Consider the following 13,194-nt stretch of genomic DNA (forward strand, 5'->3'; position numbering starts at 1 on the left):
TATGGTCTTGAGACTGCACAGAGAATCTCTGGCAGTGAGATTATGGCAGAAATTTTCAGCAAAGGCAATGATACTTTTGAGCTTGAATTATGGGAACCAAGTTATGCCTGCCTCTTTGGAGGGGGGGGGGGAGTGGAACAGTCTTTGTTCCATTCTTCATCAGGTCCTGTTCCTCACTTCTTTTTCAGTTACATAGATCATTGTTGTGATGTTGCTTCCTGCACTTATACTGAACCATAAAGTTTCATTACATTTGCTGTCAATTTGCATGCTGCTCTCACTTTCACATGATCAAACTTGGACTGTTCTCTTTCTCAACTTCTTTTTCTCCATCTCAACAGATAAGTTAGCAAACAATATCTATTATAAGCACATAGATACCCACAGCAATCTTGACTGCATCTTGCTTCAAGTAAGACCTTCATTCCATTCTCCCAGTTTCTCTGGCCCCATTGCATCTATTCTGATGACAGCACTATCTACACAGGTGTCTCTGAGATGTCTTCCTTTTCCCTTATCTGTGGCTTTCCTCCTACCACAGTTGACAAGGCTCTCAACCGTATCTGTTCCATTCCCTGCACTTGTGCTCTCACCCCTTCTTCTCCCACCCAGTGCAAAAGTAGAATTTCCCTTTTCCTGACCTTCAACTCCACCAACCTCCACATTTCAATGCATCATCCTCCATAGTTTTTGTTATCTTGAATGAGATGCCACTACTTTGCTTTTCAATCACTGGCCACTGCAAATGGAATTTAGTATTTTTCTCTGTCTACAGATGCTGCCCAACCTGCAATCATCTTTGTTTCAGATTTCCAGCAACTGTTGTATATTGTATCTCACAGTTCCTGCAGGAATTTTCTCTCCTCTGTCCTCCCTCTATTTACACTTCCCTCAGATAGATTAGCTACCATGAACGAGCCTTCAGCAAACTATCCTAGACAATGCTAATCTGTGTGTCAGCTATCTCCTCTTGGTGTTCATGTATCCCAGACCTTTGTTTTTTACATCCTTATCTCTCCTCTGCAAGTTTAAACAAGGTTGTTCTCTAAATTGTCCCAGTTCTACAGATGGGTCATCAACCTTGAGTATTTATTGTTTCTCTCTCCCTAGATGCTGCCTGAATACTACTAATATTCCTGGACTAGAGTCATGTAGCCAAAGAGACATACAGCACAGAATTGGGCCCTTCGGCTCGCCTTGTCCATGCCAAGATTTTTGCCCATCTATACTAATCCCATTTGCTCACATTATGCCCGTATCCTTCTATGACTTGCCTATTCAATTACCTGTCTAAATGTCTCTTAAACATAGTGATTGTATCTGATTCCACCATCTCCTCTGGCAATGAGTTGCAGATATCAACCACTCTCTGTATAAAAACTTACTCCTCAAATCACTTTTAGGACTCCTTCCCCTCATCTTAAATCTATGCACTTTTTTTTTGATACCCCTACCACGGGAAAATGAATCTAACTATATACCCTATCTCTGCCTCCTATAATTTTATATTACGCTATCAGGTCACTCCTCAGCCTCATTTGCTCCAGGGAAAACAAGCCCAGCCTATCCAATCACTCCCCATAACTAAAGCCCTCCAATCCGTGTAACATCCTGGTGAATCTCCTCTGCACTCTCTGCAGTGAACCACCTTGTTCCTAGGTGCATGACCAGAATTGCATACAATACTCCAAGTGCAGTCTAACCAGTATTTTATAAAGTTGCAACACAGTGTCCTGACTTCTATATTCTATGCGCTGACCTATGAAGACAAGCATGCCATATGCCATCTTCACCACTCTATCTACCTGTGTTGCCACTTTCAGGGAAGTATGGACCTGGAATCCCTAGGTCCCCTGTTCATCAACATTCCTTAGCACCCTACCATTTACTGTAAATGCCCTACTCCTATTTGACTTCCTAAAATGCATCACCTCACACTTCCATCTGCCAACGCTCCACCCAGGTTTCCATCTGATCTACATCCTGCTGTGGCCTTGGACAACCTTCCTCCTATCCATATCACCATCAATTTTTGTGTCATCCACAAACTTACTAACTATACCTCCTACATTCACATCCAAGTCATTAATATGCATCACAAACAACAAAAGTCCCAGTACCGATCCCTGAGGTACAACACTACCATTTAAATTACTAAATGCTGGTGGTCCTGATTGAAACTGCTGCCATGAGATCCTGCTCAATGTGTTTAGGTGGACATACAAAGAATTGTATGTCTGCAGGTAGAGATGCAATTTTGCCAATCCTTTGCAAGCCAGACTTTCTCTATAACCTGTTAAAGAGAAGTTTAAGATAGTTATAGATGCCTCTCTTAAATATTGTCAGTGCTAATTCATTTATTATGATAAATGTTTTTGTGAACAAAATCCTTAGAACTGAGATTTTTAGTTTAGAAACACTGGATGCATATTTATTTACCATTTTGGATGTAATTAACTATCCTGAATTCTACTGTCCCACTTCTTGCAACAAAACAGCCTTGACGTTCATAATTGGGTCACAAATATAGGTCAAAAGGCAAGACATATTAAACTTTTCACCTTTTAAGGTATCTAACAATAATACAACCCTAAGTAGTTATAACTAACAAAGAAATCAAAAAATGTAATCATGTAAGTCTTCCCACCCTGATAGTACAGCTGGACTACAGAATTTAATTCTGTTCAAGGCCAATATATTTATACTAAAAATGTTTTTATTTCTTTAGAATGAAGTAATATGAAAATGGAACAAAATATCAAGACACTTCAGTATGCCAAGAAACAATGTTCATTTGTGCTTCTTAATCAGCCTGTGCTACCTAATTGTTGCTACTTAAATTACAGATTCTGATATGCTACTCTTCAAATCTAAATAATTCATCATCAAACTTTGAAATCTGAAACACTGAGGCTTTCCTTCCTTCCAAAAGCATTTTAAACTAGCATAGCTAGAAAGCAGGCACCTATTAACCACGATAGATAAAGGTTTTAAAATGTCTAAAAGACGGTGTGTGGAGTTAAAAATCAGTCAGACGATTAGATGCACAACACCATTTTCCAGGAGACAGAAGCAAACCATGGACACTGGTAATGTATTGTTTTTAAGTTGATTTTTACAAACTCATTGGATGCTTGAAGAATGTCTTCATATACTGTATGTGGTGTCAATATAACCTAATGCTTTGACATTTTTCTAATACTTCTTGCTTCCAATCTACATCATTCATATCAACAACTTATTTCAAAATTATTTGTTAATTAAACAGTAAATTTTATGTGAAGAAATAAAAGAATGAAGAAACTGCTCTATCATGGCCATTGATTAAATTATACTACAACTCTTATCATCAGTTCTCTAGGTTTCTAGCAACCTTTCACACCTGTTACTAACAAATGAAAGGTTTAGTAGTGGTTACAAATGAAATTGTAACCTCTTACAAAACTCAACAATTGACCAAATGTTTTAATTCTCTTGATAAACAAATTGTTCAATATCATAAGCTACATTCTGTCTGCACAGCAACTGCAGTAACAATTTATATCAATACCTTTAACATGCTGAAATGTCCAAAGGCAGTCAACAGGAGTGTTTTCAAACAAGCCTTGACTCAGAGCATATAAAAACATAAGACAAACGGAAGTTCATTCCAGTTTTTTAACAGCAGCTTAGAGGGAACAGATACAGGGAGATGGGAAGGTTTGGGGAGGGAATTTAAGAGTCTTGGCAGCTGAAAGCACGGCCATCAATGGTGAAGCAATTCAAAAGAAAGATCAATTGGAGAAGCCCAAATATCTGGAAGATTGAGAAGTTTTCAGAGATAGGGAACTGTGAGGTCATGTGCAGATTTGAATGTATGGATGGAAATGTTAAGATCAAGGTGTTGCAAGATTGGTACAAATGGGTTGCATTAAGTTAGGATACAGGTAGAAGGGTTCTGGATGACTTCAAGATTATGGAAGGTAGAAAGAATGAAATGAACAAGTAGTTGATTGGATTCATCAAGATTATAGGTAATAAAGGGATTGATGAAAATTTCAGCACGGGTGCTCTGAGATGGGGCAAGGGACAGGGCAACAAATTGTCAACCATCTCTAATTTGCAAAATTTGTCAAACTTCAAATCAAGATGGTGTAAGCTATTTTTCTTAAACATTTTTTAATTTAAATACATAAGGCTTAAAGAAAAGTACATCAACCATAATCTTTACTTTCATAATTCTAAATCATCCAATGTAGCATATATTGAAGAAAAAATTCAGCTTTCTTTTACCCTTGCTAGTATAAGGTAGCTTGAATGTCCATTGATTTATGTGGAGTATAAGAGCATGAATTCAATAATTTTATGCTACTATTGATTTCACTGTATATTGCAACCTTTACAGGGCAGTAAATTTAAATTCAATGCTGTTTTATTTTCAATAAAATACATTGTTTAGGTAAACAGTGTTTTTCATTTTTACATTGCTCTTTCAGTATGTCCTCTTTTATCTTTTCCAGAACAATCACAACTTGGGTTGATTAGAGGTTGTTCCAGTTGAGACTGTTGAATCATAGGATTAAAAACAATAAAAGTTATAACTTTTGTATACTATATAAAACATTATGGTCAAGGAGGTTTGTAAAATGGACTTTCAAGTTATGTTCTAAAGACAAGTCAGCCACGATTTTTCACCAGAAGTGAGCTGTATCATGATACTCAGGTCTCATAACAGGTCAGGTCTCATACCTAACATTTTGATCAAACTATCAAAAAGGCTATTTGTTTGGTATCCATAAATAAGTTGATTAATCTAAATGTATGACTTCCTCCTGGGGAAGCATCATTACAGCTTCTATCTTATCAAGCCCCCTCAAAATGTTATCTGCTTCACTTTGTAGGATCTAGTTCCTGCTTTGATCCTGTTGCTTCACTTTGCAGGACTAACTTTTCCTCCCGAAGTCATTACTAGCAATATGAACTTACTATAAAACTGGAACTAATAATCAATGGTGCATCTTTAATTAAACTTCTCATTATTTGGGTAAATATTTCATCTTGAAATTAACTGCAGCTGGAAGATTGGCATTGAATTTAAATTTACTGCCCTGTAAAGCTTGCAATATACAGTGAAATCAATAGTAGCATAAAATTATTGAATATCAGTACAATTTGAATAACAGTTTCCTTACACACTTATTATTCACATGATACAATTTTCTGCTAATGGTGTATCTTATTCTTCTGACTCTGAATTAATGATTGTTCTTTGTTTACCTCCTTCTACTGTGAATAATAAACCTTTCAGCTATCACATCCATGCCCTCTGGTTTTGTATTTCAGAACCATTCCATCACTCTGGACTTTGAAAAGCTTCCTAAAGATCTATCATGTCTCTGCAATTCATCTCTCCACCCACATTTCTTTATTTCTTCCACCTGTCTGAGACATTCTGTTATGCTGGACCTGCTGTGCAGACACAAGTTGTTGTTAACATCCTCTTGTTGTGTGAACATTCCTAATACAATGCAAACCTCTTTGACCATAATGTTTTATATAATATACAAAAGTTATAATTTTTATTGTTTTTAATCCTATAATTAAACAGTCTGAATTGGAACAACCTCTAATCGACCCAAGCTGTGATTGTTCTGGAAAAGATAAAAGAGGACATACTGAAAGAGCAATGTAAAAATGAAAAACACTGTTTACCTAAACAATGTATTTTATTTTTAATAATGCTATGAATTGAAATATCTGGTCTTCAAAGAGATTAATTTTATGAAATGAGTTGCATTATTAAATAAAAATTACATTAACAGCTATTAAAGTACATTAAACATGTTAATATATGCTACCCATATCACATGCATTGGACATTCAGAATTTGACATGATAATTTACTTTTGGAAAGTAAAAAGGTTTCATTGAAAATGCAGGCAAAATTTGCCAGCATTAATTGCTCAGCCTCTGTAATGTGTAAGTGCCTGGGTAAAACTGATGCAGATTAGATCTGAGTTTCTTGTCATTGAAGGAGACTTTTAATTTACATTCAGAGAGTCTGCTTTTACATTTATACTGTTTGTTGGATGCTGTTGATGTACTGCTAATTAAATGTTGTTTAACTAAAACATATAAAAAGATACTACAGATGCTGGAAATCTGAAAATGCAAGAAATACACAAATCAGCACCATTCATAGAGAAAAGAGAAAATCAGCTAACATTTAGGTCAACTGTTTCTCTTTCTGAAGATGTTGCCTGACATGCTGACAACTTCTAACATTTTCTGATATATTCTGCAATATTACACCTGCAAAATATATAGTTATATCATTGCAGGAGAATAATTCTGTTTAATATTACACATAGGAAAATTGATATTTACTATATTTTTATGCCAATATGTCAATGTAGAAATTCATAATGCAAACATGCTCTTGTCATACTGAAATCACCAGAAATGATCCTATTACGTTCTCTTACTTTTTGCCTTTGTTTATCCCTCTTGAACTTCCTGATTCTTCTGCTTCGCATTCTGTTTTGCTAATCTCTCACCACCTATTGAGCCAGGCACAAATGACACACCTGTCAAAGAGCATAATGGCCTGAAAAACTTTCTTTGGTGGTATCTAACTTTGCATCTTTTAATGTCAGAAATTGCCATTAAAGTAAATTGTAAGACTTGAGTCACAGAGTTCTGTAGAACCGAAACAGGCCCTTTGCCCTACCATATCTGTGCCAGCCATCAAGTACCTATCTAAACTAATCCAGGCCCATAGTCCATTATGCCATGGCAATGCAAGTGCACATCTCGATACATTAAGTATCGTGAGGATATGTGCTATCACCACCCCCTTATGCAGTGCGTTCCAGATTCTTCTTGATGAAAAAAAATCTTCCTCAAGTCAATCTAAAACTCCTATTCCTTACCTTAAACCTATGCCCTCTGGTTATAGATCCCTCTGCTGAAGAGGAAAGTTTCTCACCAACTGCCCTATGTCCCTCAACATTTTGATACCCGATCAGGTTCTCCCCTCTGCCTCCTCTACTCAAAGGAAAAGAAGCCCAGCCTCTCCAGTCTCTCCCATCGCTGAAAAACTCGATCCCAGGGAACACCTCCTCCGCACCTTCTCCAGTGCAATCACATCCCTCCTACAGTGCGGCGACCAGAAGTGCACACAGTATTCTAGCTGTGGCCCGACCAATATTTTATATAGTTACACCATAACCACATTGCTTTTTCATTATATGCCTTGGATAATAAAGGCAGATATGCCGCATGCCACCATATCTGGGCCGGCTTCGCTTACTGCCACTCCTCCCTTCACCGGGGAACATTGTCATCACGTTGCCCGGACGATGCGGGCAGGAGCCCCGCGGTGTATTTGTGGAAGTTACGGGATCCCTGACATGCGCAGTGCGGGCGGCGCCGGTGGGTGGGCGCTGCTAACGTGTCACTGACTGACTGAGCTCCGCTTCTCTGTCGGCAGCCATGGAAGACGAGGAGCGCCAGAAAAAGCTGGAAGCGGGCAAAGCCAAGGTAGGAGCCCCCCTTGATGCCAGGGAGGGAGGGAGAGAGAGAGAGAGAGGGGTGCAGCGTTGGGAGGTGTGGGCAGCCTGGTGCCCGCTTGTTGCTGCCTGTTTGAGGTACCCAGCCCGGCGGGCCGTCCCCCAGGTGCTGCTCAGGGACGCGCTGCACGGTCCCCGAGCTTTGTCATCGGCTCTGCAGGCTTCAGCAAGCTGCAAGCGGCTCGTAGGCCTCTAGTATTGCTGTGTTTTATTTTGGTGCAAATGCGATGACAAGTGGTTGCAGATCACGGTTTGGGCCTTTGTTCTGTGCCGCTGTTGAAGTCAACGCGTTAAACAGAATGGGCACAAAGACATCTGGCGGAAGACGAAATAGAACTGACTGTTCAGTGAACGTTAAACAGGCAAAAAAAAGGGCATTTGTTTAATTGCACCCTCTTTAAAACAAAGATTGCTTTGTTATCCAGATTGCACTGCGAGTGACAGCTAGTGTGGTACATACTTTCTACCATCTGGAAGTACATGCAAGATAATACATCTTGTGATGGTTGAAGGCAAAGCCACTTGCGTGTAACAAGGGTGCAGAGTTCTAAAAACATCTAAGTGGGCAATTTGTTACATACTTGTAGATTTAGAGTTTCATAATGTTAATTAATATATAGTCCCACCAAAATAAGTAGCAGTTTAGCTAAAATGTTTGGAAAGTTGGTCATCTAGTTTAATTATTAGTATCTTTTTCATGCTGTGGGATTGTGTATGAATAGTGAGAGCTCCATTTGCACAGTAAAATCTGTTAAAATTAAGTACTTCATATCATAGATCCACATATTTTTGATATAATTGTTTTGTATGTAATGTACATCACATCAAAACTTCATTGACCAGGTTACATTAGGTTTGTGAAAATTTGATTTGTGGCAATATCCTCTTTGTGAGTATAAATTAACTTGTATTTGTATAGGATTTTATTGCATCCACTTGCTGTTCCATATAACTTCAAAACTAATTATTTGCAAAATGCAACTATTTTTATGAAAGCAAAAATTCTACATCTATCTCAACTGATTGGCAGGCAAATGGTTGAAAAGTGGTGTTTTCTCTGTGGTGAAAAGATAACTTGGAAAAATTGCACAAAATGTAAAAATAAATCTGGATCATACAAATAAAGGGAGGTTGCTACAGTTTCTTTTATTACTTTTTGAGATATCATTGCCATGTTTTATTGACATTTGTTGCTTATCCTTATTTGCTGCTGACAAGGTAGCAGGCTATTGAACTGCTGCAGTCATTGATGAAACAGTGGCTGGGTAGTTGAGTCTCGGATGATGCCCTGAGAAACTTCATTTTTAATTCGTCAATTGGAGATCTGGTCATCACTGGCAAGGCTATTCCTAATTGCCCTTGAGAAAGTGGTTGTGAGCCATCTTGTTTGAACTGATGCTGTCTATTTGATGAAGATACTTCCATCATGCTGTTGGGGAGGCACCTCCAGGATTTGAACCAAGTGATGATGGATATTTTCAAATTCAGATCCTGAGTGACTTGGAAGAGAACGTGCATTTGCACCTGAATATCCCTTGGCTTCCTCGGCCTGTAGTGGCTGTGTGTTTGGGAGGTGCTGTTGGAGCGGCCAAGGCAAGCAATTGTCACACATTTTGTTTATGGCACACACTGCAGCCACAGTGCATCTGTGGTGGAGGAAATGAACGTTTAGGATGGTAGATGGGGTGCAATCAAGTAGGCTGGTTTGTCTTGGATGACGTTGAGTTCCTGGACTGTTGTCTAGGGGAGCATTCCTTCATACTCCTAACTTGTTTAGTAGGCGGTGGAAAAGCTTTGGCGTTTTCTGTGGTGAGTCACTCAACATAAGAGTCATGGAGTCATATGGCATGGAAGCAGGCCCTTCGACCCAACCGGTCCATGCCAACCAAGATTCCCATTTAAGCTAGTCCCATTTGCCTGCATTTGGCCTGTTTCCTTTTAAACCTTTCCTCGCCGTGTACCTGTCCAAGTGCCTTTTAAATGTTGTTAATGTACCTGCCTCAACCACTTCCTCTGGCAGCTCATTCCATATACTGACCACTGTCTGGGTGAAAAGTTGCCCCTCAGGTTCCTATTTAATCTCTCCCCTCTCACCTTAAACCTATGCCCTCTAGTTCTTGATTCCCCAACTCTGGGGAAAAAGACTGGGTGCGCATTCACCCTATCTATGCCCCTCATAATTTTATACATCTCAGTAAGATCACCCTTCATTCTCCTACACTCCAACAAAAAAAGTTCCAACCTGCTCAACCTCTCTCCATAACTCAGTCCCTGGAGTCCTGGCAACATCCTTGTAAATCTCCTCTGCACTCTTTCCAGCTTAATGGCATCTTTCCTATAGCAGGGTGACCAAAACCGAACACAATATTTCAAATGCGGTCTCACCAATGTCTTGTACAACTGTAACATAACATCCCAACCTCTGTACTCAGTGCCCTGACTGATGAAGGCCAGCATGCCAAAAGCCTTCTTCACCACTCTGTCTACCCGTGACGCCACTTTCAGGGAACCACGTACTCGTACTCCTGGGTCCCTCTGTTCTACAACACTCACCAGGGCCCTACTGTTCACTGTGAACACGTCTTACTTATCTGAATGAATCCATTTGCCAGTCCTCAGCCCACTTAACCAGCTGATCAAGATCCCTCTGTATATCCTGATAACCATCTTCACTGTCAACGACACCACCTATTTTAGTGTCATCTGCAAGCTTACTAACCATGCCTTGTATATTCTAATCCAAATCATTGAAATAGATGACAAATAGCAATGGGCCTAGCACTGAGCCCTGGGGAACACCACCAGTCACGGGACTCCAGTCAGATAAACAACCTTCTACCATCACCCTCTGCTTCCTACCATCAAGCCAATTCTGCATCCAATTAGCCAACTCTCCCTGGACCCCATGCATTCACCATTGGATATCCAACCTCTGATTTGCTTTTGTGGCCACAGTGCTTATTAACTTTCTTGCAAAGTGACCCTGGCCCAAGATATTGACAGTGGAAACACAATGATGGTAATGCTATTGAAAGCCATATGTAGGTGGTTAGCCCTATGTCTGACTAGTTGGAGATTCTGGTGGTTTGGCATCCAGCTCACAGGTGATAGTTCCAGTTCTCCCCAGAAGCTTGCTGGGTTCACTAAAAAATTTATTATCATATTGTGTAACATCTTAAAAATAAATGAATTAAGTGTGTTGGAGTATTAATGGGGATAACATCCAATAGTCTGGAAAATCTGCCTGTCCGTCACCACCATGCTGGATTGTCAGACTTCAGTGCAGTTACTATACTCGACTAGTTCCAGGGATGGCAGGTTTCTACATGAAGAGAGATTGAGTTGCTTGGGACTGTATTCTCTAGTGTTTAGAAGAATGAGAGGAAGCCTGGTTGAAACTCTCAAAATTCTTAAAGAACTTGGCAGGCCAAATACTGGGAGGATGTTTCCTTTGACAGAGGAATCTAGGATCAGAAAACACAATTTGAGAACAAGGGATTGACCATTTAGGACTGAGATGAAATGTCTTCATTTAGAAGTTGGTGAATCTTTGCAATTCTTTATCCTGGACAGCTGTGGAACCTTTGTGTTCATTGAAAACAGCACTTAGATTTGTGGTCATTAAGGGACTCTAGGGATGTAGCTGAAAAATAGTGCAGGCTCAGAGCTGGAGAGCCTACTCCTGCTCTGGTTTCTTAAGTTCTTCTGTGTCGCTTGTAAGATTAAACCATAAATAACTCAACAAGAAGTTGTAGGGCAGCCCAGGGAAAAACAAACAAAAGAATAAATAATCCCAAGTACTAGATCATATTCTTTGTTTGTGTCTTTGGACTCCAGTCTAACTTGGGAAAGGACAATTAGAGTAACTTGTAATTTAAATCATAACTCAAAGGAGTGCCTTTTAATCTTGTTTTCTTGCTATGCTATATAGGCCCATAGAGGGTTTCACCATGGAATAAGCCAGTTCTGTGCTAACTCTTTGATTAAAATTTTGTGTTAATCCAAGTGTTCACTAGTTGACTTGAAACTAAGGTACATTTTGGTTTTGCCTATTTGCACACTGTGATTTTGCAGATGCAAGGAGATAGTGATTCAGAAGTGGGTTCACCTTAGAACCAAAATGTTATATTTTGATTAAGGTCTTTTGTACATGGTATATGTGCACTGTCATGGGAGTGGATAGGGAGTCGTAGGAATGGATTAATCTGAATGATGATGTTCAAATTCCCTTATTGCAACAATGTTGCATAAATATTGTCACCTTAACTTCCTCTGTGATTGGAGAAGTAAGGGCAGAGCAGTCAGCTAATTTTTTTCATTCGAGGATGGGAATCAAGGGGTTGTCATAGAGTAATACAGCATGGAAATGGGGCCTTTAGCCCAACTCATCCATGCTGTCCATGGTGCCCATCTAAGCTAGTCCCATATAGATAGATAGCTATCCTTATTAGTCACATGTACATCGAAACACACAGTGAAACGCACCTTTTACATCAAGTGTTCTGTGGGCAGCCGCAAGTGCTGCCTCGCTTCCGGCGCCAACATAGCATGCCCACAGCTTCCTAACCTGTACATCTTTGGGATGTGGGAGGAAACCGGAGCACCCGAAGGAAACCCACACAGACACGGGGAGAACGTACGAACTCCTTACCAGAATTGGACCCGGGTCGCTGGCGCTGTAATAGCATTATGCTAACTGCTGCACTGCTGTGCCTGCCCACACTTGGTCCATATTCCTCGAAACCTTTCCTGTCCACGTACCTGTCCAAATATCCTTTTATCGTCATTATTGTACTTGCCTCAACCACTATCTCTGGCAGTTCATTCCATATGTGCACCACCCACTATATGAAGAAGTTGCCCCTCTGGTCCCTTTTAAATCTTTCCTCTCTCACCCTAAACCTATGCCCTCTAGCTTTTGATTACTTTTCCCTTGGAAAAAGACTCTGTGCATTGACCCTATCTATGCCCCTCATGATTTTATATACCTCGGGTTGCCCCTCAGTCTCCTATGCTCCAAGGAATAAAGTCCTAGCCTGCCCAACCTCTCCCTATAACTCAGGCCCTTGAGTCTGAGCAACATGTCTTTCCAATAACAGGGTAACCAAAACTCTATGCAATACTCCCAAGTGTGGCCTCACCAACGTCTTGTACAACTGCAAAGTATTGTCTCAACTCTCATGCTCAATGCCCTGACTGATGAAGGCCAGCGTGCCAAACACCTTCATCACCCTGTCTACCTGTGCTACCACTTTTAGGGAGCTATGTACATGTACTCCTGGGTCCCTCTGTTCTACAACACTCCCCAGGGCCCTACCATTCACTGCGAAAGTCCTACCTTGGTTTGACTTCCCAAAGAGCAACACCTTGCACTTATCTGAATTGAACATCATTCGCCATTCCTTGATCCACTTACCCAGCTGATCGAGATCCCCCGTAACTTTTGATAACCACAAAACAAATTTCATGACATATGTCAGTGATGATAAACCTGATTCTGATTCACTTTCTATGATACTACCTATTTTAGTGTCATCTGTAAGCTTACTGACCATGTCTTGTACGTTCTCATCCAAATCGTTTACATAAGTGATGAACAACAAAGGACCCAGCACCGACCCCTGAGGGATACCACTAGTCACAG

At 40.1% G+C, this 13,194-nt stretch overlaps 2 protein-coding genes across 2 annotated transcripts in view; both read left to right on the forward strand.

Moving 5' to 3' along the window:
• Positions 1 to 7,431, forward strand: part of LOC127570543 (leucine-rich repeat and death domain-containing protein 1-like) — a 33,937-nt gene extending 26,506 nt beyond the window's left edge. Inside the window, exon 6 of the mRNA XM_052016198.1 lies at positions 7,248 to 7,431. Within this exon, the coding sequence (XP_051872158.1) occupies positions 7,248 to 7,431 (184 nt within the window). The remainder of the gene's footprint in view (positions 1 to 7,247) is intronic.
• The window catches only part of akap9 (A kinase (PRKA) anchor protein 9), a 186,474-nt gene continuing 180,704 nt past the window's right edge, over positions 7,425 to 13,194 (forward strand). The window contains exon 1 of the mRNA XM_052016199.1: positions 7,425 to 7,521. Coding sequence (XP_051872159.1) covers positions 7,474 to 7,521 — 48 coding nt within the window. The 5' untranslated portion in view covers positions 7,425 to 7,473. The remainder of the gene's footprint in view (positions 7,522 to 13,194) is intronic.

Source organism: Pristis pectinata, chromosome 5 (assembly GCF_009764475.1).
Source record: "Pristis pectinata isolate sPriPec2 chromosome 5, sPriPec2.1.pri, whole genome shotgun sequence".
NCBI lineage: Eukaryota > Metazoa > Chordata > Chondrichthyes > Rhinopristiformes > Pristidae > Pristis > Pristis pectinata.